We start from the raw sequence: 26,369 nt of genomic DNA on the forward strand, positions 1-26,369 counted from the left end.
TGTTAGAGACCGATTCCCTAAACTGCAACCCCAAACCCACCTGTTCATCACAAAGTGCCAACATTGCAATTAAACCTGAACACTAAGGTTTTCGTTTAGAAAAAACATCTGCTATCCAATGCTTAGCTCTGGGGCGACGTGGCTGATGTGTGACACAGGGCTGTGCGTGCCCACTGCAGCACACACACCACAGGTTCACGCCACTGCTCTAGAAACTTGTGGTCTGCACCTCCGCAGTTTAACATTTTAACAGATCCACAGATGGGCCAGTAAAGCTTCATTTATGAAAACAGGTGATGAGTGAATCTAGTCTGGGGCTATGGTTTGTGGACCCTCTGTCTTAGGTACTGTTTTAAGAGTTTTCCCAATTAAATTTTTTTAAAGAAATGACATCATCAGAAATATTATGTAAGTCTTATATTTAGTAATTTTTTAGGTCAACGAAATGGCCATTAATACTGAGAGTAAGATTTTCATTCTGTTTTTTTAACACTCAATATATAATTTAATTCTTCCAGTTTTCTCATGCTTTCTTTTTTTTTAAAGACTTTTTAAATGTCAGTAAGTAGATGACTCAATCAATTGCAGAGGGTAGGCTTAATTTAAAAGTACTCTACAACTATGAAGAGAGGGTAAGAGTGTCAGAAAGAAGCCTGCAGATGATTATCATCTTGTTACACATGCAGCCGTGTTTTCAATCACTCCTAACTCGCCCATTCTCTCATGTTAATATAATTACTTAAAGTCTAAAAACTTTCCATTGAAAGGTGGCCAACGAAGACAAAATTTTCTTAACAAAATTTAGGCTAAGCCAAAATCATGTTCCAGTCAGCTAAAGTAGAGGAATATAATATTCACTCTTACAAATGTCACGTTAAATGTACCGCCTGGACTTAGCTTATGAGCAAAGCTAAGAAAGCTTGGCCCTCAATATTAGAATGTTAAAAGGAATGTATCTTGGCACAGACTACCTAAAATGAAGTTCTGTCAGGCTCCAGCCGTCTCATACATTCATTACATCGCATGCCGGAGCCTTCCTGGGGCAGTGTGGCTCTCCCTTTAAATGAGAACTCGGCCTCCTTTGCACAGACATCAGCCTGATAACGTCAGTATTTATTGTCACCTGTGGTCTCTGCCCAGTGGAGGTGAGGCTTATGAACACCCTTAACCCTCACCCTCAGTAGAACAGGGGCTGGGGCCAGGAGCACGGAGGACACAGACTTCCAGGAAGTGGTTCTTGCCTGTTTTCTGAAGGGAAACGCACTGAGCTGTGCAGCGGCTGTGCTGATTGTGTCTGGCTTCCTAGGCGCTGGTTATTGCGTGTGTCCTCCCTGTCTCCCTTCATATGGCACACGTGTTACAGTGAACTCCTTTCACAGGACAAAGGCACAGTCGTCAACATCGTATTAGGGCAGAAAATGTGATCGGAGAAAAGACATCTGCTCCATCTTAGAAGCCCTAGAAGGCAAACCACAAATAATACAATAGGACATAAGTCATGTAACAAAGTCGTTGTTTCAGGGTATCTTAGTTACTTTTCTCATTGCTGAGACAGGATATCTGACACTCAAAATTAGGGGAGGGAAGGTTTATTTAGCTCACTGTTTCTGGAGGTTTCAGTCCATCATCAGCTGGCTCCAAAGCAGAGTGGCACATGGGAGAGGGGCAACAGTTCATGGCAACAGAAGACAGCAAAAGCAACAAGAGACAAAACTTTTTCTGTGCCTTACATTGTATGAAGGCTACCCATGCTATGGCAGGTGTAGCACTTAATGCCAGCATTGTACTATGAATCAATCACACACTCTAGATTCGGCCACCTGCAAAAAAACCCTATGACTGCATGAGGCTTTGAGGGGGACATCTAAACCGTAACACAGGTAGATAACTATTTAAAAAGAGTTCACCATGTTTCCTGTTTTGCAGCCTATATAAAACAACTCAAGGAAGACAGAGTTGTCTGTTTATACCAATAAACGTGTTAAGCTCTCTATGCTCCTGGATGTTAAAGCCCTGAAAATTGTTATCAGTGACAAGATGGATAGAATGAAAAACCGTGATAGAGGGCCAGGGATATAGCTCAGCGGCACAGCACCTGCCTGGCAAGTGTAAGGTCTTGAATTCGATTCCCAGTACCAAAAACAAAATAAAACAAGAGTCAAGATATTTCAAACTTTCATAAATGTGATGAATGAAGTCATATAGAATGAAGTCATATAAATGTGAAAAGCAAGTGGAGCATGGACGGTGTAAGTAATAAGGCTCACTGATAACGTGTCCTGTCATCTAAAAGAAACTAACAAAGCTAAAGACATGAAGGACTTACCCATAAAGAAATAGAGAGTAGATCATCTCATAAGAGAATGGGTCACACAGAGCCTCTCTTACAATTTAAAAGCAAAATAAAACTTTATGGACTCACGTTGTGTTTGTTAAGGAGTTAAAGATCCCAGAAGCAGAAGCTGGTGGATTGTGTATCTTGCCAATGACATTATGTAAAGACTGAGAGGCTTGGTTATTTTTTTCTGGCAGACATTCTGACAATGAGTTATAAACTGTAAACGTAATGAAAGACCTCCAAAGAAAACAAAATAATTTTGTCTAGAGAGCTTCACAAATAGCATGTATTTATCACTCCCTGTGGATCTGGCCTTGGTCAAAGCTCATGATATAAGAGTTAAATAAGATCATACGCATAAAATTAGATCTTACACAGCAACTGTGGTGCAGGGACACTCTATCATTATCCCTATTTCATAGTTGAAGAAACGAAGACTTTAGAGGAGAGGAAAAAAAGAGACAGTGAAGTTAAGTAAGCTGTGCAAGGTTACGCAGCTAGTAAGAGGTGAACTGAGGTTGAAGTCAGGTCCTAGTCAAGGAGCCAAATGCTGACCACTGAGCTGTACTGCCCCCATACGGTGCTAGTGGCACAAATCAAACATTTTTTTAGCCAAGCATGGTGACACACACATGTAATCCCAGCACTAGAGAGGCTGAGGCAGGAGGATCGCTGTGAGTTTGAGGCCAGCCTGGGCTACAAAGTGAGCTCAAGGTCAGCCTGAACTATGTGGCAAGACCCTGTCTCAAAATATGAAAAAAAAAATTTTTTTTAATAGAAAAAGGGAAATACTGAGTGAGACTAGCTCAATTCTCTTAGAATGCTATGCTGTTATTTGAAATGCTGTGTTTTGTAGATTCTATGATACATAATATGTATTTGAAATTACAGTAGGCAGGAAAATGGCATAAAGTCTTTATACTGATCGTACTAACTGTGGGAAGTGAGTGCATGCTGGGAGAAGCAGGAGGGCCCTGCGGCTGGAGAGTGCACGAGTACGCACCGTAGCTGCTGCTCACCGGCCGCTTCTCCACCCTGACTCCTTCCCTCTGCCGTGGGGCCGTAGTGGATAGCAGTGGCTGTGAGATTTAGATGTGCTGATACCCTGGGAAGGCTTTAGTAAATAGCAGCCCTGTGTCCAAACACTCACAGCTGCTCTTAAGTTACACAATTTGCAAGTGAAATTTGAGTGATAAAGATTATTTAGGACTGAGTATGTACTGGTTTCTTTTAACCATGAAGTTGCTTTTAAGGTTGTATTTTAAGTGGTGTGAGAGTGAGTGCATGTGAGGTTGGTCTGGTTTGCCAGGAGTCATGCAAAGGGAGAGGTTAGGACAGTGGTGGCGAACCTATGGCACCTGTGCCACAGCAGGCAAGCAGAGCCCTCTCGTCGGTAATGCCTTGAGTTGTATGAGTTGTTTTTCCTGAAGTAAAACCTCGGTGTTCAGGTTTAATTGCGGTGTCGACGCTTTGTGATAAATAAGAGGGTTTGGGGTTGCAGTTTGGGCACTCAGTCTCTGAAAGGTTTGCTGTCGCTAGATTACAATATCAGAGCCTCGGCAGAACAGGGCTTTGTGCAAACACTTTAGTTGTTTAGCCCAGTCGTCCCCTCAAGCCCAGCTGAGTACGTAGCTGGGCATGGGGCCTTGTGACCAAGCTGTCCATACGTAGGTGGGGCAGAAGGCGTTGAAGCCACCCTGAAGCTCACCCACTTGGCCTTACTCTATACTCTGTCCCCTTCATTCTACTTTGGAATAATTACAGTTACGCCTTTTATTCTGTAGAGTATTTCTAAAGGCTCTGAGGAGCTGCTATACAGAGCAGTTGATTAGAAGGAGAACAAATGCGTTGGTTCCCCCTTTGCTCCTCCCACTGTGATAGAGCGATGGGTTAATGCCTGCCTCCTCCCTGCTGGCCCTCACAGCTGCTCCAAGCTCAGCAAGAGAACTGAGTGTGATTTCAAAACTTGAGAAGCTGCAAGAGGCCATTGAGCAGAGAAGCAGGATAGAAATTGGGGACATTATCCGAATCAGAGGCTACATCCGCACATACAGAGAAGAGCGAGAAATTCATGCCACCATTTATTGTAAGTACAAGATGTTTCTGCCAAATTGGTTTCTATTCTGGGTGTGTGTTCAGTGAACCCTTGTGTAGCTAAAAGTCAAACCTCAAGACTTAACTCTAATGGGGGAAATTATATGGTGTAGATTGCTTTCTTTAGAAAAGCAGCATTTCTTTTTTTTTTTTTTTCTCTGTTTTTTGAGACAGGATCTCACTATGTAGTTTAGGCCAGTCTGGAACTCTCAGTGATCCTCCTGCCTCAGCCTCCTGTGTGCTGGGATTACAGATGTGTACCATCACACCCAGTTTAGACTATTTTGGGGGGTATTGCTGGGAATTGAACCCAGGGTCCTGTACATGCCAAGCAGGCAGTCTACCATGGAGCTATCGCCCCAGATCCCAGCATTTTTTAACTTCATTTTGAAGAAAGCTAATTATAAGTAAGCTGGGAAAGAAAGTGAATTACTGACTATATCTAGTTTGCAAGTTTTTTTGGTACCTTGAAGTTTTAAGTGTCAGTCCACTCAGATAGATTGTTCATATCCATCAAAATGATGGAAGTTTCTTGAGCACCATTAGGCCCTTCGCTTTAGGTGAAGAAAACAGCTTATCACAAATGGGACAGTCCCACATCAGCTCCCCTGTGCATTGTGCTGGGTGATGCTCAGCTGGAAATGTCAAGGGCAGTTCCGTTGTGTACCAGCGTCACAGAGGAGCCGTGGCCCTGCTGCACCTTCCTGGTCCCCACCCACTCTGTGTAACTCCTGAGGCTCAGGGCATTGCCTTCCCTCTCCAAGGGTAACTGGAACCATCGGGTACATCTAGACTGCTGCCCCTACGGTGATTTGCACTGGGAAAGCCCTGATCGTAGTGTAATCTCTGGCATCTCTCTCCTGGGATTTGTTAGATAAAGTGGATGACCCGATGTGGAACATTCAAATTGCAAGAATGCTTGAGCTGCCTGATCTCTACAGGAGAGTGTATGACCAGCCCTTCCACATCCCGGCCCTAGAGCAAGAAGAGGCAAGCAGGTACATTACACTCCGTCCCTGCCCAAGATGTGCAGGAGAGCCGGGCAGCAGCAGCTTGGAAGCTGGGATTCGCCTGGGCTCAGATCCAGAAGACTTGAGCACTATGGAGCTCTTGACCCTCTGTGAGCCTCAGTTTCCTCAGCTGCACAGTGAGGATGCCTACCAAAAAGGAAGAGAGTTTTCTCATCTGCATAGTGAGGGTGGTACAATTGTCCTGGGGTCATTGCGAGGGGAATATGTGTGTCATTAACGGTACTGACAGCTTTCCCATTGCTGGGCCAAAGTACCTGACACAACTTAAAGAAGGAGCGATTTATTTTGGCTCTCGGTTTCTGGCCCCAAAGCAGAAACAGCACAGTTGGAGGGGCAGGGCAGAGGAAGGCTGCTCACCCCATGGCGGCCAGGAAGCAGAGAGAGGGCAGGAGTCAGGGATGCGAACACACTCTTCCAAGCCCCGCCTCCAGTGACCCACGCCGTCCAGCCAGGCCCCACTTCCAAACTTGAGGCTTTGGGCACACACTTTAGATCTGACCCATAACAGAGTAGAAGGGACGCACAGGAAAAGTACTGAAAGAAATAATGGGAGGCACTTTTCCATGTTGGAGGAAAACTCTACAGACTCGGGGCAAGAGACAGGAAGAAAACTAGTGAGGCACATCACAAACGGACACTGTACCCGAACATGCCATAACCAAAGCCTGCAGAACAGAGCAGAGCCGCCAGCAACAGCAAACAGCACTTCTCCTCCAGTGGGTGAGACCAAAGCCAGCCCAACGCAGGAGGAGTGATAGGTGGAATTCGCTGGTACGTGGGAAGCGATCCCAAGGATGGGAACATTGGCCCCCCAGGGGTACAGGCTGGAGGGCTAGGATGGGAGAAGGACAGAAAGGGAGTTTTAAATGTGCCCTCTTTAATTTAAAAAAAAAATTTTTTTCTTGCAGTTCTAGGGATGGAACCCAGGCCCTTCACATCCTAGGCAAGTGCTATACCACTGAGCTACATCCCTAGCCCTCCTTTGAATTTTTAAAAATGTGACTGTGTTACATATCCAGGAAATTTTTTATGAAGTATAACTGGTAGACCTTTATAAAACAAAAAGTGGGGGCTGGGGATTTAGCTCAGCGGCAAAAGCACCTGCCTGGCAAGCGCAAGGTCGTGAGTTCAGTTCCCAGTACCGGGGGAAAAAAAAAAAAAAAAAATTAGAAATTAAAACAAAAAGTGGCAATTGTCCCCTCCCCAGAGGTTACCCCTGCTCCAGGCTGCCGTGTCTCCCTGTGGGTTCATTTCTTCTTGCAGAGGGGTACTGAGGATTGAACCCAGGGCCTTCGCACTGAGCTACATCCCTTTTTATTTTTTGCATAGAGACAGGATCTTGCTAAATTGCCCAGGCTGAGTGCAAACTTGTAATCTGCCTCAGTCTCCCAGAGTGCTAGGTGTACAGGCGTTCACTACCACACCCAGCTCTGCTTTTTTTTCTTAATCTATCATGAATATCTCTGTTAGTTCTTACAGTTCTCTCTCATCATTTTAAACCAACATCTTCACTGTATGAGCTACCCTTGATGTCAGAAACAAGCACCAGCATAGTATTGCATCTGGTACTGCAACATGACGTTGCATTTCTAGCTAACTTCCTATCATGCCTACCAAAAAAGAAAGAGAGGTGATGGTTTTCTGCAGGGCTTTTAAAAACTTTCCCCCACCAGCAACCCAGGTGCCCTGGACGTTACCAGTCTCACATGTTTGCTGAGTGAAAAAGTCAAAGAATTCCTCCTGGAGAAGAAAGTGCAAACCTTCTACCAGCAGGAGTTGGAAGCCGTGGCCTCCTTGCTGTCCCTCGCCAGTCAGCCCGTGATGCATGGCGCCTGCTCCAGCCAAGTGAGTGTGGTGTGCTCACCTGAAAATGTGAGTCCTGCGGCCAAAGGTTTGTGGGTGACCGTGACTGGTGTAAAGACACAGGGTGGACCCAAGGAACGTAAGTCACGGTTCTGACATACGTTGTTTCTATTTTGGAAAGGTCACTGGCCATGAAGAGCTTAAAAAGAGGGAGACCTGCCCTTTGCTCCTCCCTGCTTAATCTCATTGCACTTGGTCTTCGAGCAGAACACTAGTAACAGGCTTGGGTCTGGCTGTCAGTCCTCACTGAGAGGGTATTGCACCTCAGCCAGAGCCCAGCGACGGGAGGTGGCTGAGAGGTTCACCTCCCTCCACGTTACTGATCCACAGGGTGATTTGTGAACTGGAACCAGGGTTTTTGATGATGTTCCCTTTTCTTCAGGATAAGGCTAGTCTGTCATGTTTTGGAGTCTATTATTAAATAGAGATCCAATTGTATTCCGTCTGATTTATAAGTAAAAGCCTTGGAATACTGAAGTTAATTTCTGTTTTATTGGTTTTTTTTTTTTTAACCTCTAGTGTTACAGGCAAACATTTTTAGTTGTTCGGTGTTTATTTGCTTGAAATTAAGAATTATTGGAGACTTTGGTTTTAGCTTGCCTTTTGCTCATGCTTAAGTTTGTTGTTATTGTGATAGCTCGTATTTATTTTAAAATAAATAAACATAACTTCCTTCCCCTCCCCCAGTTACCTGTTCTGGTTGCCACTTGCCCCTCCAGCCTGTTACTTTTGTATCTGTGATGTCACTCTGCTCCATCATAGTTTGATACCTGTGAGGTCAGAGGCCTTGTCTGTCTTGTTCTTTGTTTTCTACCCAGGCAGGGCCTCAAGCAGGGCAGGAGAAAGCAAGTTCTTGGTAATTATTTGATTGAAGAAATGAATACTTATAAAAACTCAAATGGTTCCCCAAAGGAGGTAGTTAAAAATAGGTGTCCTTCCCATCCTTCCTCCCATCTTGTCCCTGTCCCCAGAGACAAGTCCACTGTCAGCTCCTGAATGTGCTTGTGGAGACAGTGTGTGCATATGGACACCGTGTATATGGTACCCAGTTGGCAGCATGCTACTGAACCCTAGAAGAGGCCCAGCTGTTCCCTGAGCAGCACCTCTGCACTGTAGATCCTTTCCTGGTAATATATGTAGATTTGCCACCATGGAATAACCCAGCGACTGGTTAGCGTATATAACCAGTCTCTCTGTCCCTGGGCTTGTCAGATGTTTGCTAGTCTTCCATTACCAGCAGGGCTACTGTGTGTGAACACTCTCGCTAAGAAACCTAAGTTACACTTTGTGGTACTGGTAGAGCAGCTCCCAGGTCACCCTCCTGGCCTCCTAGGCATGGCCACTGCTTCTCAGGTGTGCTCACACACCTAATTGCCTCTTCCTGACAACAGGATCATGTGCCTAGTGACCCAGGATTTCGTGGGGGAAATGAGGAATAGCATTTCAGAAAACCTAGGTGGAGAAGGTCACAACTGGGCGCTTTGCAATTTGCCGAGGTCACTCTACACAGTCCCAGCTTCCCAGCTGTCCACTGACAAGAGAGTGACCTTTCCACTTAACCATGCAGAGGAGGCTCAAAGCCAGATTGACCTCCCCTTCTGATGACTGCCCACATGCTTACAAGGAAACTAGCGCTTAGGGAAGCTCACATTCTTCCCACGAAGCCAGTTCCTCTGTGCTAGCTATAATTAAGCAGGGAGACAGAAGGACACTTTAAGGACTGAGTAGCGCCTCCACTTGAAATGATCTGTGAGGAAGTCCTGAGCTGATAGCTTTTTCAAAATGCTTACAGCAGAGAATTGTATCTGCCCGGCGCTGCGTGTTTAAAAGGGAATGGCTGTGGCACTGGATTTGCTTTATCTTTGGAGATGATTTTTTCCATCAATTATGAATAAGTCTGTCACATTGCTGTGGTTGGAGAGGTTGGTGTCATTACATTTGATCCATTTAATAAAGCCCTGGGAGACTGAACATGCTCACAGTGATGGTGGAACCTGAGAGCCTCTGGCACTTTGTATTGTCGAGCTTAACAAAAAGTCACTGTGATGGTGTCATAGATTTTAGAGGAGGAGAGTTGTTTGAATGTTTCTCCCTTTGTTCTTTTTCCATCTAGCCCCTTCTTAGCAAATCCAGAAACACGATAAGCAGATCTTGCAAAACCATTGTTTCCTTTGACAGCTGGATGAATGTGGTTTTTGTGTGGGAGGGAAGACTATATATATTTCAGGGAGCTGCCCAGTTCTTGACCTGAGCCCAGCTTGGCTCGTTCAAGCAGTTGCTGTTTCAGTCTTTGAGCAGTTTTGGTTTCCTGACCTGGATGAGTCTGTCACTGCTCTTTTGAGAACAAGAAGAAAAACACAGATCCCAGTCCAGGAGGAGCTGCTGGCATTTTGGAAGAGGGAACTAGAAGTCTTCCCCTGGAGTCTGCCAGTCTTTAAACCAAGCCAGGAAACATGTCCCGAGGTCAGCTGAGGCCGAGGTTTCTGGAAAGGAAACTTCACACATTGTTTATATTTGCTGAGAGCCTTTCTATTGAGCCCTCCTTGTTCACAGCTAAACTGCTTTTCGTCTCACAGGCCTGCACGCTCTCTCCTTGCCACTTGGTCTTACAGAAGAAAGGAGCAAATGTGTACACAGTAGTTCAACACGAGAGTTGCAGATTTTCCGCTCCCTATCACTGCATTAAACAAACAAATCCCGACTAAAGTATGGAACAATTAGCAAGCTTAGTTCTACCAGAGAAACTTACTCTCCTTACGTACCATCCGCTTAGCTGGCACACATGTGGATCTTTCTTGACTCAGCAGATTAGAAGCTTGTTAGGTGGATTCATAAACCAGTTAGTCTGGGGAATTGTTCTGAGGTGCTGTAAGGTGGAACTTACTTCTCTTCTTTTTTTTTCTTCCTTTTTCCTCTCCAGGTGGAACTTAAGAACAACACCAGTTCCAAGGCCATTCATAGTATATTTAAGAATGCTATACAGCTGCTGCAGGAAAAAGGACTCGTTTTCCAGAAAAATGGTGGTTTTGATAACCTGTACTATGTGAGACTCATAACTTAATTTTTTCCTTTATGGCTTCAATTACAAACACACTGTTACTAATGAATACCTACTGTTTTTTAAAAATTAGTAGGTGGCACATAAAGTGAGAAGTGAAAATTAGCCTTACCTCTCTGCAGGGTACCTCTTCAAACCATACGTCCTTCCAGACATGTATCGGTACCTTCACATGTGCACACGTACATACGCTCCTGTGGCTCTTTTGTTTTATAAAAAATGTGGTCCTCTTCTAAATAAGGACTTGTGCGCCTCAGCACTAGTGGGCCAGGTGCCTGTTTGCCGGGGAACTGTCCCGTGCCTTGTAGGACATGTAGAGTATCCATGTCCTTCACTCACTAGATGTCAGTGGTGCCTCTCCCATTGTGACAGTCAGAAACGTCCCTGGACATAGCTAAGTGCTCCCTGGGGCATCTGAGAGCCATTGCTCTCTATCTACGGCATACCCCCCTGAACGCGCCTGATCTCGTCTTGGAAGCTAAGCAGGGTCAGGCCTGATTAGTACTTGGATGGGAGAACCATTGCTCTAAATAATGCTCAGTGGCTTTTCTTGATACTAAAATAGCAAATCACAGGCACGTTTCCACACTCATACTTAGGAATCCACCTCATTCTTTTTGATGTCCTCATGGTAGTTCACAGTAAGGCTACTTACCAGACATATTTTAGCCTTTCTTTTCAATGGACTGTCATGGTTTTCCCAACTTCTGCTGTTACAGACAGTGTTGCATCGGCCCTTTTCATGCAGCTGTCTTGGTGAGCTCATGTACTATTTCTGTAAGACTGACTTGAGGGAACATTTCATGTGTGTTGAAGCTTCCACTGGCGCAGTCCAATGGGCCTCCCAAAGGCCGTGCCCACTGCCTCCCCGCCATGTACCTAAACCGGACACCCCTCTTCCTCATTCTTCCCCAGTTACAATTTGCCTCTTGCTGCAACCCCTTCACCTTGGGGGAGCCCGGCTGGAAACAAGTCTCTTTGAGACACCGAGGTCAGCAGCATAAATGTGGCTTCAGGAAAGTGAGTCGTCTCTGTGGTCAGATCTGTCTAGCTAGATTCCCATGGGTAAGGAAGGTTTCCTGAATAGTACACTTCCTGCTGTTCATTTGCTCTCGACATTCTGAATCCGAGGCCTTTTCAGTGCTGTTGGTAGCCTCTGGAGGAATGGGAAGGTGCATGGGGTTGGCTGGGGTTGTCAGGCCCGCAGGGTGGCTCAGCTCTACCTCGGCACACATACCTGTCCCCCAGGCTCTGGGCCAGCGTCTGTAGAGGGCAGCTGTTCCTGGGGAGCTGCAGAGCCACAGGCAGCCACCAGGGGTAAGGCGGGGCAGGGCTGGACACTTCCTCCTGTGACTCACTCTGGATTGGAATGGGGTGATCAGGCAGGAGCAGGCCTCCTGCCCGCTTCCCCGACTTCACTGCTCCCCTCCCACTCACTGTGCGCCTCACAGGTCTCTCTCTGGAGACCAGGCTCAGGGAGGTGGTTCTCACAGCAAGGGCAGGGCTCCTATTTGGCTGATGCTTTCCAGCTTGGAGCAGCTGACACACATGGCCTCTTTTTTTTCAACAGCAGGAATTGAACCCAGGTTCTTCACACTGAGCTACATCCACAGTGCTTTTTAAAACATTTTGAGATAAGGTCTTGCTAAGTTGCCACAGCCCAGGCTTGAACTTGAGATCTTTCTGCCTCAGCCTCCCAGAGTGCTGGGATTACAGGCCCAGCTTCACACACCTTACCTTGTTTAACTTTCCCATTGAGACATGAGTTGAGACAAGGCAGGCCCCAGGCATTCGTGGCTGTCTCTGCAGTGGGAACTACGGTTGTGTGTTTGCACGGATGGTTTCTTCCTTTCTTCCCTCCTCTTTCCCCTTCCTTCTCTCCTTCCTCTTTTCCTTTCCTTTTCTCTTTTATGCTTTCAGACTTGCTGCTGAACATGAAAGTGAAATCCACTTGGTTGCTGCTTACCTCTCACCTGAAATGGTTGAGAAAGAAACATGGTTGGTTTTATCTGCCTTTGAGAGCAGACAGTGTTTCTGTGAATGGGCTCAACTTAATCTCTTGTTAGCTTTTCCCTGCAGTTGTGGGGATTGGAGGCGTTGGTCACTTGTGCCCCCTCAGAATTATAGCAACAAATGAGAGACATGGGAATGTTGTGAATGTTTAAGAAGAAAGTTTCTCAGACATACTGAACTCCGGTTTTCCTTAACCGCGTGGCCCCCAGTGAACCAGCTCCGGAGGGTGTGTCCCCTGGGCTGACTCAGGCGGCCTCTTGCTGGGGACAGAACTGGTTCGACATAGGCAGCCAAATGCTCTACCTGAACTGGTTTGACACAGGCATACTGTCAAAAAGTCACATCGTTGGTATAGGGAGATGATTGTTAAGAAATCTTAGAAACTTTCCTAAATGCTAATTTAGGAGTCTGGGCGATATAATTGTTGTGTTCCCTAAGAACCTTCTCTCTTGGAACTCTTTCCTATTTAGGTAACCAGAGAAGACAAAGACCTGCACAGAAAGATCCACCGTATCATCCAAGAAGACTGCCAGAAGCCAAGCCGTAAGTGGTGTAATATGCCCGCCACGCACTGGTGCACTGGAAGGGCCACTCCCTTCTGGAGAACCCTGGATGGAGAATCCAGAGACCAGGACTTTTTCCAGTAGTGACCTGTTGAAGTGACGGTCAGGACACCCATGTTCTCTGAGCCATTTCCACCCCTTTACAGTGAGCTTAGGCCAGCACAGTAGTTTGGACCTTGCCTGCAAATAAGGTTTAACTCGGAGAGCTTCTAAACATGCTTCTCATTCCAATAGGATGGGCTGGGGCTGGGGATTTAGCTCAGTGGCAAAGTGCCTGCCTGGGAAGCGCAAGGTCGTGAGTTCAATTCCTGGTACCGGAAGAAAAAACCAAAACAAACAAACAAACCAATAGGATGGGCTGGGGACTCAGCGGGTGAGCCCCAGGTAGGTGTGATTCTGTATGGTCAGCCCCTACACCAGGACTTTGTGGTCATGTTCTGGTTCTTGGGTTCTAAGTTGTCTTATTTCCTGTTGGTGCTTGCCCCTGGTCTCTGAACATAAACATGATCTTCCTTCTCTGCAAACATCGAGGCCTCTCCGTGTTGAAAGGAATGGGTCTAGACATTACAGTATGTGAATGATACGATGCAGTCATCTTGGAAGCTGGTCATTTGCAAAAGAAATGACTTAGAACATAGTTGGCCTTAGTGGCGTTAGGTCAGCCCCTAGTGGGGAGATACTCAAACTACAAGTCACAATGAGCAGGAGCCATTTTCACACTGGTTAGAGAGAAGGTAGCATTAGTCCTGTCTTTAAATCCCATGTACGGTGGTCAACTTTCAAAGTGACTTCAGAGTCCACCTTTTACAAGCATATGCTAACGGTGAATGGCTACTTAGGTAAAGACATGATGCTAGAACTGTAAAGCATTGCTGCTGACCCTAGGTCCCCAGGCCTGCTTTCTTTATCCCCAGGAAAATCCACCTGTAATCCCTTCAGCTTGGGTATCCCTGGGGCCTGAACCAGGTCCAGGCTGAGCCCACAGGTGGAGTGGACCAGCCCTTCTGCGCTGCTGTCAGAGAGCTGGTGAGGTCAGAACCCAAAAGAGTGCACAGCAGGTCCTACATCAATCTGGTTTTTTTTGTTGGTTTTTTTTGGTACCAGGAATTGAACTCACGACCTAGCGCTTGGCAGGCAGGCGCTTGTGCCACTAAGCTATATCCATGGCCCCATCAATCTGATTTTAATGCAGCCATGTGACTCTTGTTCACTGCAGTCAGGACAGTGAGAAGGAGCGGCCTTCCACTGAGGAGGAAGCCAGTCTACTGCTCCTTAGGGTGCAGTGGGAGTGCTCAGCCAGCAGGGGAGAAGGTGCTCCTGAGCTGTCATTCCTTGCCGCGCTCCCAGTCCCAGGCACCCTGGCCACAGCCACGTCCTCGTTTGCTCTGCGCTGGGAACGTCATCTCTAACAGCCTTGGCGACCCGAGAAGCGGTAGATGCCCACCCATAGGTCAGCGCCCCCCGGGTGGGAGCGCATGTTGGGGTGAGCAGGCCCTGCCGTTCTGCTGTGCATGGGAGCCTCTAAAAGCCGCGAGCCACTCACCTGGCCCTGACTCCCAGGAGCAGGATTCTGGAGCACAAGTAAGGGGCTCTCTCAGCCTTGGTTTCAGTCACTCCTCTCCATAATGCCATAGCCTGTGGCATTAAACAGCATTCCGAGTAATAATACATGCTCATTATTAAAAATCAAGCAGTGTGACACTAGAGAGGAAAAAGCCAGAGCCCTCCTCAGCGCTGTGCTCCCGTCTGCACAGCGCGGCCGTCGCCAGTTCTCCCCGCCCTTCCAGAGATGGCGTCAGCGCTTGCAGACCTACCTGTACAGTGGGTCCTTTTTAAAAAGCACAGATAGAATTTAGCCTCGGCACCCGGGTTCTGCACCCTGGGTCTGGCCCCCAGCTGTGGCTTTGGAGCTATTGGCAGCGGCACTGGCCATGTGCCAGGGCTCAGCCCTCTCATTGGCGTGCAGTGCTCCCTCGTGTGTCCAGAGAGCTCTGGCCGCCGCCTCACCATTCCCGCCGGCCGCTCGTGCCGACCTTCGTCCTCGTCAGGTGACTCCTGGGCAGACTTCAGCTCTCCAGGCTTCAGTGGGCGGAGCTGAGCCTACATGAAGGAACGAGTTGAGCACAGCAAGCCCGTTAGGGCCTTGGAGGACCACAGGGGTCTGTCTGAAGGGGGGCGCCGTGTGGCATCCGGAGGAGCTGGGCTCTGTGGGTGCCCAGTTCCAGCCCCGTCTTGCAGGCCACTCTAGCCGTGTCACTTTGGGCGAGCCTGCGCCTCAGCACCTCCAAATGCACGGTGAGGACAGTACTGGCGCCTACCTAGCAGCTGCCAGCAGGAGTCGGTGAACTGGTGTTTGCAAAGCACACGTCATTAGGGCCACTGAAGGGCAGGGAAAACGGAGCTCATTTCCCGGTGGTGCCAGTGACACCCCCTCTCCCCCGGCCTGGTCTGTGAAAGCTCACGTGTGCTCTCTGCCGCTGGGTTAGCAGTGATCTGGAAGGCGCCATATTAAATGCAGTCAGCGTGTGGAGTTAATGCTATTGTTGGGTTAAAAGTTTTTAAATATATATGGATTTCGGTTTTAAGTATGAACACAACAAATGGCAAATTATACAGAAAGAATGAATTCTACTCTGAAGATGGCTTTCTATCCCCAACTTTTTATTCTGAAAATGTCCCAACCTCTGGAATAAATGAAAGCCTTGTATGACAGACCTCACCGCAAGCCCCAGCGTGTTCCCTGGCGTAGGGCTGTTCTCCCAGAAGCTCACCGTGGCTCTTTCCCACCCAGGCAGATGACTATCCGAAGGTTCTAGCCCGGCAGCGTCTCACTGGACGTTACTTTATGACGTTTGTTTTTCACCGAGTTCCCTGTATCTAGCTGGGGTTCATTCTGTGCCTGTGACATATACTCTCTGACACTCCTGTTAGAATAATTTTTCCTAGCCTTTTGTAGTAAGTAGATTATATATGAGATTGATTTCTTTCCTTTTTTTCCCCGATATTAGGGATTGAGGCCACGGCCTGCACACTGAGCTGTATTCCCAACTTTGCTCCCCTATTTTGAAACAGGGTCTTGCTATGTACCACACCCGGCTTGAGGTTTAATATGAGTTGGGTCTGTTGGAAACCTGGTTTGGATTTCTGGTGGAGGTAGGGCCCAAACACGGCTTTCTGCAAAAGTGCCTGGAAAACCTAAGGCTCAGGTATCATTGCCCTGGGAGGTTCCTTGTGAGCCCCCCACGCCGCCGGGCAGTGCCTTGTAGAAAAGTCTGCTGCTGCTGGAGGGTTATCCTGTGAAGCGCTGGGTGGCGCTGACAGCTGCGGAGTGGCCTGCTGGCTTTTGCTCCTTATCCTGTTCTCTAGCAATCACTCACATGAGGAAGAGCCTAGGCCTTGGTCCCAGGAGGCTGGAAATGGCTTTTTGCACACCCTCACCAGGTCACCCTCGGGCAGCTGGCCCGCTGCCCAGAGCCCACAGGTGCCGGAGACTCCTCTCCCTTCGCCCAAGCACCCGGGCTCGGAAACTGAGGTTGGAGCTGAGTCTCACTGACTGTCCGAGGCACACAGCAGGCTTGGGAGAGACCTTTCTGTCCTGTGTCAGGAGTGCACCCAGCTTAGCTCGCTCCAGCTTTTCTCCGAGAGCCAGTGCCCCGGGGAAGGGCTGCAGCTTCTTTTTCCCTTGTGGCACCAGGGGTTGAGAGCGGGGCCTTTGCACTGAGCTGTATCCCTAGCCCTGTTTGTTTGGAGAGAGGATCACACTAGTTGTGCAGGCTGGGCTCAAGCTGCCGGTCCTCCTGCCTCAGCTTCCCCGAGTGCTGGATGGCAAGCGCATGCCACCTCGCCCGGCTGAGCTAGAGTTTCTGTAGAGGACACGGGCTGTGCCTCTGGTTGTGGGAGTCGTAGTGGTTCCCCAAGTGAGAAGCAACAGCTACGGGTCTCCTTTCATCCACACAACCACCAGTGAGGTAGGTGGCTTTGTCGGAGAAGCCGCTTTGCCCCAGACGTGGAGACGGGAATGCCCTTGGGTATGGGGCCTGCGGCAGCTCTGCATCACCATGCAGCGCTGCACACCAGTAGGTGTCAGCAAATCTAGCCGGTGACTGTTCAAACAGCTGGCAGCTGTGGAGAGCGGCGAACCAGTCAGGGCGCGTAATGAGCGTTCGCAGCCACTAGAGGTCGCAATTTCGTGCCTCTTCGTTATTCTGGTAGCAGCCTGTGGAGCGTAGCGCAGGCCTGGATCTCAGAGGCATCCAGTTCCCCAGCCACAGGGGAGCAAACAGGCTTGCGGGTGCTGTGGTTTGCTCAGAGCCACAGCGGTGCACTGAACGTCACACAGTGCGTTACCCAACACCACAGCGCCTCTGTGAGCCCATCCTGCACTTGCAGCATTTATCGTCGGAAACCAGCGCGCACCGCCTGTGGAGCGGCTTGTGGGTGTGAGGTGCTGCGCACCCAGCCCAGCCTGGAGCCCTCACGTGTGGAAGCGGGGATGGCTTGCCGTAAGAATGAGGTTCAATTTTGACTCAGTTAGAAATACGTCTTACGTCATAATCCAATACTCACATAAAGCTGATGCATAAGACACATACATGAAACGAGGTCCCCAAATAATACTCATCCTAGTTATTCTGCAGTACATTCTGCAGTCTTTTATTCTAGCCCATCTTAATCTGCTTGGTAAGAAGAAGAATGCCAGCTGCTCATGTCCGCACACGCCCGTAACCCCAGCACCTTGAGAGGGTCATGAATTCAAGGCCATCTCGGAACACAGCAAGACCTTGTCTCAAAGAAAAAGTACTGATCACAAACCATGAAAATTGATTTCACGGTCCCCTAGTGGTCATGACCCAGCACGGAAACCACTGCTCTAAGTCATTGCTTTTGGCAGGGAAGCGGTTGCCGATCCTCAGCTTTGTGACTGCCTGCCAAACAGTCTTAGTTTTGGGGACAGAGTAAGAGATCGCTGGAAGCCAGGCGAGGAGGCAGGGGAACAGGGCAAAGGCGGGAAGAAACCCTCCTCCCCATGGCAGCCCCGTCAGACCAGACCTCTGAGAAGGCTGTGCTCCACTGCGGCTCTCCAGAGGGCTGTTGCCGGCCGCCCAGAGGCAGAGCGCTGAGCGTGTGCACTTACACCTGTAGTTGTGCAAGAGAACAAAGATTTTCAAGAACTAAACCCCACTGGGTGGTGGGTGTAGAATTACTACGTGGGAATCCTTGAAGGTTGGAGGTCAGAGCCTCACAGCAGCAGGGTCATGCCACGTGGTGGCATCAGGGGCCTGAGGAGGATTTTTGGATTTGTTTTTGAGCTCTCTAGACCAGTGTGCTTCTGACTTTACTGTACATCAGAATCGCCTGGGGATCATGCCGCGGTGCAGGTGCGGTTCCGGGACTCCGGAGAGGGAGAGGACAGAGCAGGGGCTGGCAGTCGTGTCCACACTTACCCACCTGCCTTTCCCCCACAGACATGGAGAAGGGCTGCCACTTCCGGCACATCTTGGCCTGTGCACACCTGAGCGTCCACCCGGGCCTGAGTGAGGCTGTGCTGCAGCAGGTGCTGGAGCTCCTGGAGGACCAGAGTGACATCTTCAGCACATCAGAGTGCTACTACATGGCCTTCTGAGCGGAGGCCTGCGGGCAGCTGAGGAGAGGGAGAGGAGGCGCGGTCAGCCCCAGGCTGTGCTCATGAACAGCAAGCCAGGGTTCACGGGTCTGCAGGCAACTGCCTCAATAAACCATCAGCAACGGTCACTGGGGATGAGATTGGGCCTTCTGTGTGCTGCGTGCTTGGGTGCAGTGATGTTGATCCCAGCGGTGACATTCGGGAAATCCCTCCTTACTGCCTGGAAGGACTGAGCATCTGTCAGGGAACAGAACAGGAAGAAACAGTGGGTGGCTTCATCCATGTGTGATCACTGATGCGGTGAAGGGACACCACAGGGTAAAGGGCCTGACTGAAGAAACTGATTGCACAGTTTTAAACACCTTAGACCCCAGGCCTTTGACTGCATCCCCAGGGGCCCCTCTGAGGGGTATGAGGGGGTGGAGGGATGACTGTCACTTGCCTCTACCTTTGAGGTTCGGGGGCAGCAGCAGTGGGGCCTGGGGCCTGGCCTGCTGCTTGCGGAGAAGTGAGGAACCGGAGCCTGGCTCTGTGCTCATCGTTTTCCTGCGGCGTCTGAAGCCACGGTGCACGTCACCCAGCACCGCATGACTGCACCGAGGGCCCGCAATGGCCGGGGCCGGCGGGGGCTGCCGGCAGCTGCTTGGCAGTAGTGAGTGTTAGCCAAGGTGCTGCTGAGTCGGCAGGATGTGCCTAGACAGATGCAGACGTCGGGCTTTTTGTCTAAATAACAAGGTAGAAGGAAACTGTCCCAGGCATGTAACGAGCTTGTTCTAACAGAAAAATGACAAATTCCGCCAGCAAAAGTAAAGTATGCGGAAAGGCTTGGAGTTAATTACAGTCATTCTGCAGACGCACGTCTGCCCTCGTCTGCTGGTCTGGCTCTTGATGCAGTAGTCCCAGTGGCTCGGCTGGGATCCTGCAGGCCCAGGAGCCGCTCCGCCCTCCATGGACACGAACAGTTTTACTCGGAGGTCTACCTTAGTGGATGTGTCAGGCAGAGCTGGTGCCGGCAGATCACCCTGTCCTGCATCTTTCTGACTTGACCCAAACTTCTGTCAACTTCTAAGGTTGACTGCCTGCCTTATGGTCAGAGGATCTTTTGCGGGGAGGACTAGGATTGAACCCAGAAGTGTCCTACCCCAAACTATGTCTCCAGCCCTCCCCTTTTTTGGAGACAGGGTCTTGCTAATGTTCCCAGTCTGGCCTCAGACCTGTAATCCTCCTCTCTCTGCCTCCTCAGTAGCTGGGATTAGAGAGTATGCCCCCATCCCTGGCCCAGAGAGTCTTGAACAGAGGTTACCTGGAGGGACATCCTGGCAGATTTCTCTGAAGACCAGTGGCTTTTGAGGTTGAATACATCTTTGATTAGCAGGACTTCTAGGAGGAAGTCTAGAATCAAGATAGAGAGGGCAAATCCTGCCACAGAGCAGCCCTGCCCTAGGGGCTCACATTCATGGGGTAACTCCACAAGTGTGAGAGAGTTAATGCACAAGATGCTCACAGGCATGTAATCTAGAATTCTGTAATCAGGGAATTAGGGGGAAAGGTAATTATGGTCTATGAACATAATGAAATATTATACGGCCACTAAAATGATGGAGCAGACACGCTCTTGCCACAAACATGCTCCCAGCAGACTTAAGGGAAGAAAATTTAAATAGTACAATGTACTGCCACTACTGTAAAACTCTACGTGCACACACACACCCACGTTGCGTGTTTCTCTGTGTTTGGTTTGTAAAGGTGGCATATCTATACACAGCTTACAGCTGGCACTCCTGTCTAGAAATACTTCGTGCAGTGGTTTTCCCAGGTGGCACCTTCTCAGGCTCCTTTGCTTTGTCCTCCGCCTCCCTCAGGCTTTGGAACTCAGCATCAGTCCTAGACCTCGTTTCTGCTTGGCTCGCTCTTCTGAGGAGGTCTCAAACTGCTGGTCCTCCCACCTGTATGCTGCCACTCCGCACTCTGCACCCATGTCGGGCCTGTCCGCTGGTATTCAGACCTTCTCTCCAGCCTCCTACTGGCATCGCCACTCCAGGATCTAAGAGAATCACAAATCAGCCCGACACCAGGCTCCCAGCCTGTGCTGATCTCCAGCTCGGTCCTTCTCAAGTTTCCCTGATTCAAGAAAAGGCAGCTCCATGTTTTAGTTGCTCAGGCCAAATCCGTCCACTCCTTCCTTCGTCTCACACCCTCCATCAGTCTTGGCTCCACCACATTTCCAGAAGCCTGCTGCTTCTCACTCCTCCGCTTCACCGCCCTGAGTGTTGCAGGCCCTGCCTGTCCGGCTTCTGCCTGTGCTCCTCTTTTTGCAGTCTCAGAGTAACAGCTGCAGGGATCCACTCTCCGTGGCTTCTGTTCTTGCTCCAGGTCGGAGCCTGCAGGACCCCAGCGGCCAGTAAGGTTCTTCTCTGCCTGGCCTCACTGCTGACCCCTCACACTGCTCACACACCTGAGGCATGCACCTGCCTTAGGGCCTTTGCACTGTTTCCTCTGCCTGGTGTGTTCTTGGCCCAAATGAGCCACCGCCCTTCAGGTCTTCACTCGGGGGTCACCTGTGGCTCTCTTTGCTCATTAGAACCAACCTCTTCTCCCTCCTCCCTAGAATTCCCTCCCTGGCCTCACGTGTCCCACAGAACTTACTACTGCCTGGGGCACTCCACATGCCGTGTTCATCCTGTCTCCCTGGGAAAAGAAGGCTCCGTGGGGTGGATACTCTCTTGACGCCTGCTATGGCCCAGACCCATCCTAGTACCAGCACGTCTTTCAGCAGCCCCGCTCTGTAGCTTCTGTTGGCCACCATTGCCTGCCTCTCCTGTGCTCCCTCCAGTCTGCAAGGGGTCAGAATTAACAGCTCCAGGGAGCGTCCTCTGGGGTAAATGCTCCCACCCAACACCCACCAGGTGAGATGTCTTATACTAGTTCAGGCCATGTTTTACACTATTTTCTGGGTTTCCCCTTGGAATCAAGCGTCATCCCTCTGCAAGGACAGCCAGCTGATTACCCCTCCGCTTCCCTTCCCCCACTCCCCATTCCTGTTCGTTGCATTTCTCAGATGAATTTCTTGGTTTCCCGAAGTCTTTGCTTTAAGGTCAGCTTCTTGGTGAACACAATAACAGTGCATTCTCAGGTATACTTTGGAAGTACTGTATGAAGAACTCCACATGTCAAACAGATTAGTAGATGTGCTCGCCAAAGGGATACATCTGTTACCTCTGAAAGGTGGGATGTCAGGCGCTCTTAAACAACCTGTCAGTACGTGGTGTTTCTGCATTTAGCAAATATCACCTCTGCAAAAACAATGAAGCTCTTCCCCTCCCCATCCCACACTGAAGTAACCTGCATCGTGAGTGACCTGGGAATGGGACGGGCCTGGTTCCATAGTAATGTGGGGAGTCTGAGAAGACGAGAGACGCTCTTGGAAAACTCTCTGAGGCTGACAGTAGGTCTCTGATCACGTAGAGGAGACCAGTCAGAGGGTTCCCCTGATAAGGGGATACGTACCTTTGTTCTGGGAAGTGTGGGTCCATACATAGGTTATGTCGCCCACAAGGCAAGGACGTGTGCAGGTCCCTGATTAGCCCCGTCAGGTAAGCGCCCAGTGCTCCTCACCCCGTGAGCCGCTTCCTGGTCATCGTTTGCCCTGGATAGAGTGCCAGGACACAGGCCAGGAGAAAGAAAGCCATTCAGTGGTGAGGCGCCAAGGATGGAAACCGGGAAAACATCTACACTTCCTTATAAATGAGGTTTCTCTTCCACAAGTGACTTCTGCAGCAGTTGCCCCAAAGAAATGTCTTGTTTCCTTACTCAACTTACACGAGGCAAAGAGCAAGCTCTGATGGCAGACAGGCTTGCTGGACACGCCAGCAGCAGGCGGCGGGCAGGGCAGGGCAGGACAGTCCTGAGGGAGAGGGTGCTGTGAACAGAACCACGCAGCTGAGTTCTTATCTGTGTTCTACATCGAACCCCAAATTCTAGAAGGTGCTCAAGTCCTTCCTCCACGTCGAATTAAAATGATGGGTTTTTGTGTTAGAATGCAGAGGAATTTCGAAGACCACTTAATAGCTCTAGGTTCTTTTTTGCAGATACAGACAGTAAAGTGTGTCTTTAATCCAGGCTGACTTAGTGAGAGGTTATGTGAAGGAAAGACCTGGGTTTGAAGTGTTGGTACTTAAAGTTTACCCAGGGGCTGGGGATTTAGCTCAGCGGCAAAAGCGCCTGCCTGGCAAGATCGTGAGTTCGGTTCCCGGTACCGGAGAAAAACCAAAAAAAAAAGTTTACCCAGTGGTCCTTGTTAAATCTGAATCATCATGAAGGAGTAGTTCCTGGGGGTGTTATTTTAATTGTGTATCATTTATTATTTAATATCATTTACTTATGTATTATTTATCATCTAATATTTAGGTGATTTTAAAATGCTTGAATGCAAAATAGATAAAAACAGGATCACAGAAAAAGTCCGTGAATGTTCATAGCAGCCTTATTCCTAATAAGCAAAAAGTGGAAACAACCCAAATATCCATCAAATGGTGAATAAACAAAAATGGGTTAGCCACAGAATGGAATATTTTTGAGCCATGGGAAGGAATGAAGTTTTGATACAGAGAGTGTGAGCTAGGTGGAAGGTGGGTGTTCATTTTATGCACAAAGAACTTTTGAAGACAATTGCACTAAGCTCCAGAAGCCAAGCACAGAACGCCACATGCTGTACAATGGCATTTATGTGAACTGTCCAGGACATAGGCAGGTCCTCGGAGAGAAAAGTAGGTGTGTGGCTTCCAGGCATTCAGAAGGAGACGATTTGGTACCAGAGGGCTTCTCTTTGGGGGATGGAAGTGTTCCAGAATTAGACAGTGGGGTCGTTTACACAGCTCTGTGAGTGCAGGCAGACCACTGAACTGTGGGATGGCTGGTCACACATCACGGTGGGCTTCCGGGATGGCATTCCAACAGCTCGCAGCCAGATGGAGGCTGTATGGCCACACGGTGCCACTTCCTCAGCATCCTAATTCTTGAAGTTGTCACAGAGTCCCACCAACTTCAGGAGGAGAGTAGTGAAGTCCACCTTCTGCTGGGGAGGAGCGAGGTTCTGGAAGGACATCCAGATCCAGCAGTATTGCTCTGGCCGTTAGGGAAAATCGAGCCTTTCATGGACATCTTTGAACTTACACATACGTAAAGACGATATAGATTACCAGAGAATTCAAGCAAGGGGAAAGTTATCCACAACCTGCCAGGTAGTGTATATTTTTATAGAGAATATGTACCTTATTAGAAAAATAGCCATGTTAATATTTTGTGTATATTTGCAAAAACATTTTATATGCACCTTGCTTTTTCATCTGATGCTGTATCTGGGAGGGTTTTCTCCATTTTACATGCAAGATTAACCACATTCTTTTCATGGTGACATAATTCCATTGTATGGCTACACGAAAGTATATTCAACCAGACCCTATTGAGAAACATTTATGGGTTCCTAGTTTGCTGCTATTGCAGACAATTCTGCAGGAAACATCCCTGTACATTTTTCTTTTCTTGGCATACATTTGTGAGTATGTTTGTATGATAAATATCTAGCAGTGGACCTGCCAGAAAGGGCATGAGTATGTAAAAATTGGAATAGCCACTAACAAAACCACCCACTGCAAGGAGTGGCCCATGGAACATGCTTATCAGTGATTGATGAGTCTGCCATTTATCCACAACCTCGTCCATCCTGTGTTATCAATATTTTCATCTCTGTCTGACTTACAGGTAAAAATGATCTCAGGTTTCGCTTGCACTTGTTTATTAATGAGTGGTGTTGGGCCTCTGCTCATGGTGGGGCCATTAACAAGATTCTACACTGGACAGTAGCCATTCCTTCCAGCAGGAGCCGAGGCCGCAGAACCCAGACCAGTCAGGTACTAGCAATGACATCAGCCATAGAACCAGCCAGAACCCTGCCTCCAAGGTCCCAGTTAATATGCGGCTGGAATAAACATCCTGAAGAACTTGAGGCCAACCTGGGCTACTTAGTGAGTTCAAGGCCAGCCTGGGCCACAGAGCAAGACCCTGTCACTCTGGAGCAACAAACAAACAAAGATGGAGAAAGAGAATTTCCACCTTGTCACTTAAAGCACCTGGTCAGAAGCCTGCTCAAATATGAATACAGGAAGGCTATGACCTTTTTAAAACCAATCACCATATCATCAACTCAGACCTTTCCATATCCCGGATGTCACTCGGTACTGGTCCAGGGACACTGTCCCCAGTCAGATAAATGTGAAAAACCAAGGGTGTTTTTAACTAATTAAGTGAGGAGATAGCTTTGGTAATAGGCGTGGTCTTCATGCAGCCTCCACTTGACTCAGCGTAGCCTAATTATCCTAACAGGCTGGGCCTCTCACTTGCGTGTTGAATGGGTTTGGTGCAGTTAATTGGGACATCTGGCAACACCAGTATTGATCATCACTGCTAGAAGTCGCTCCCTCTGGGAGGAGGTCTTCATTTTTTGTTCTGAGGACAGTGTGCAGGGAGCATCCTTCCCTTTTCAGCTCCCCCAGCAAAGCCACGGTGGCGCTGCATCAACTCTGATGTGCTGCTCAGGCAGTTTGTGACAAGCACTGGCTTTGACACTGCACTGACATTTGTGGCTGATTAGTTAATTCACTATAAATTGACGCTAGGATAATACACTGAGCTGTTCACTCGGGTTCTGTTTTTCCTGCATTTTATTCTTTCAAAGCAGGAAGCTAGCCTCGCCTCAGAGAGGTTTGGTTTGGAGGCTGAGTTTGGAAGTTCTTGTGCAGACCGCCCAACGGGTGTTTTCTGGAAGCCTGGACCCTGGGAAGGGACTGGAGATGAGTGGACCGGAGCATGTGGGCTGCCACTCGAGGTAACTTGAACTGCACCTCAGTGAGACGGGTTCAAGGCGGATGTGACAGTGTCTTTCCCACTCACTCCAAGATGCTCTCGAGTGGGAGAGGAAGGGGTGATGTCACACCGTGTTTTGAGGGACATTGCTTATGACCCTCCAAGGAGTATACTGGTGATAGAAGCCACCTGTCCTGCATTGCAGCAGAAACAAAATTGGAAAACAGTGCCTCAGAGGGTGCGGAAGAAATGTGTCTTCTTGTGTTGTCATGTGTCCTCAGTGGAGTCCACCTTTCTGACATGAAACTGCTGCCCTTGTACCTGGCACCCAGCCAGGAAGGTGGCCTCTCAGTACAGCCCGCGGATTTGCACTGTGTGGGAGCAGAGGACCCAGCAAGTGACCGAACACATCACCCTCAGGAGGTCCCCAAACACTGCACAGCACCTCAGGACATGGCAGGAGCTTGAGGCCGCTGCTTGACAGCAGCTGCCCCACTGCCGTCTCCGGCCAAACCCGTGGTCTCTGTGTGTCCGGGCTTGTCTTGCCCTGGTGGAGGATGGGAAGTGGAAATGCTGCCTGGGGATGAGAACTGGCTTGGGAGTGTTGATCTCAGCACCCCCAGCCTGGGCATTAGCACAAACGGGCGCTCTATGCCAGCAAGCTGAGAGCCCAGCCAATCTGCTTTTCCTGTCCCTTTGCTGCAGACCCAGGAACCCAGAGAAGGAGGCTGGGCAGAGGCTCTGAACTGCAGACAGATGAGTCTGGTGTGTTTCTACCGGGCTCCAGACGTCACCGTTCCTGCGTTCTTTCCTTGGAGATTGCCCATGTTGAAGTAGACCTGGGAGCCTCTAACAGACTTGGCACTTGGCACAGCACTGCCGCTTAATAATATTTTCTGGGTGCTTATGGAGTGCCAAAAGTGCA

At 49.0% G+C, this 26,369-nt stretch overlaps 1 protein-coding gene and 1 long non-coding RNA gene across 5 annotated transcripts in view; one reads left to right on the forward strand and one right to left on the reverse strand.

Annotated features, from left to right (window-relative positions):
- Obfc1 (oligonucleotide/oligosaccharide-binding fold containing 1) overlaps positions 1 to 19,413 on the forward strand; it is a 35,438-nt gene extending 16,025 nt beyond the window's left edge. For 3 of the 4 annotated variants that reach the window (XM_005403796.2, XM_013504073.1, XM_005403798.2), the window contains 6 exons: positions 4,263 to 4,424; positions 5,307 to 5,430; positions 7,137 to 7,335; positions 10,247 to 10,369; positions 12,868 to 12,940; positions 18,426 to 19,413. In XM_005403796.2, coding sequence (XP_005403853.1) covers positions 4,263 to 4,424; positions 5,307 to 5,430; positions 7,137 to 7,335; positions 10,247 to 10,369; positions 12,868 to 12,940; positions 18,426 to 18,583 — 839 coding nt within the window. In that variant the 3' untranslated portion in view covers positions 18,584 to 19,413. The remainder of the gene's footprint in view (positions 1 to 4,262; positions 4,425 to 5,306; positions 5,431 to 7,136; positions 7,336 to 10,246; positions 10,370 to 12,867; positions 12,941 to 18,425) is intronic. The other variant, XM_005403797.2, reaches the window with a different exon arrangement.
- LOC102028757 lies at positions 1,078 to 8,182 on the reverse strand. Its single transcript, XR_263912.1, has 2 exons — positions 8,018 to 8,182; positions 1,078 to 1,458 (listed from the first exon to the last, which is right to left on the reverse strand). It is a non-coding gene; the product is annotated as an uncharacterized LOC102028757 (long non-coding RNA).
- Positions 19,414 to 26,369: the final 6,956 nt, after the last annotated feature.

Source organism: Chinchilla lanigera, unplaced genomic scaffold, assembly GCF_000276665.1.
Source record: "Chinchilla lanigera isolate Chin_1 unplaced genomic scaffold, ChiLan1.0 scaffold00084, whole genome shotgun sequence".
NCBI lineage: Eukaryota > Metazoa > Chordata > Mammalia > Rodentia > Chinchillidae > Chinchilla > Chinchilla lanigera.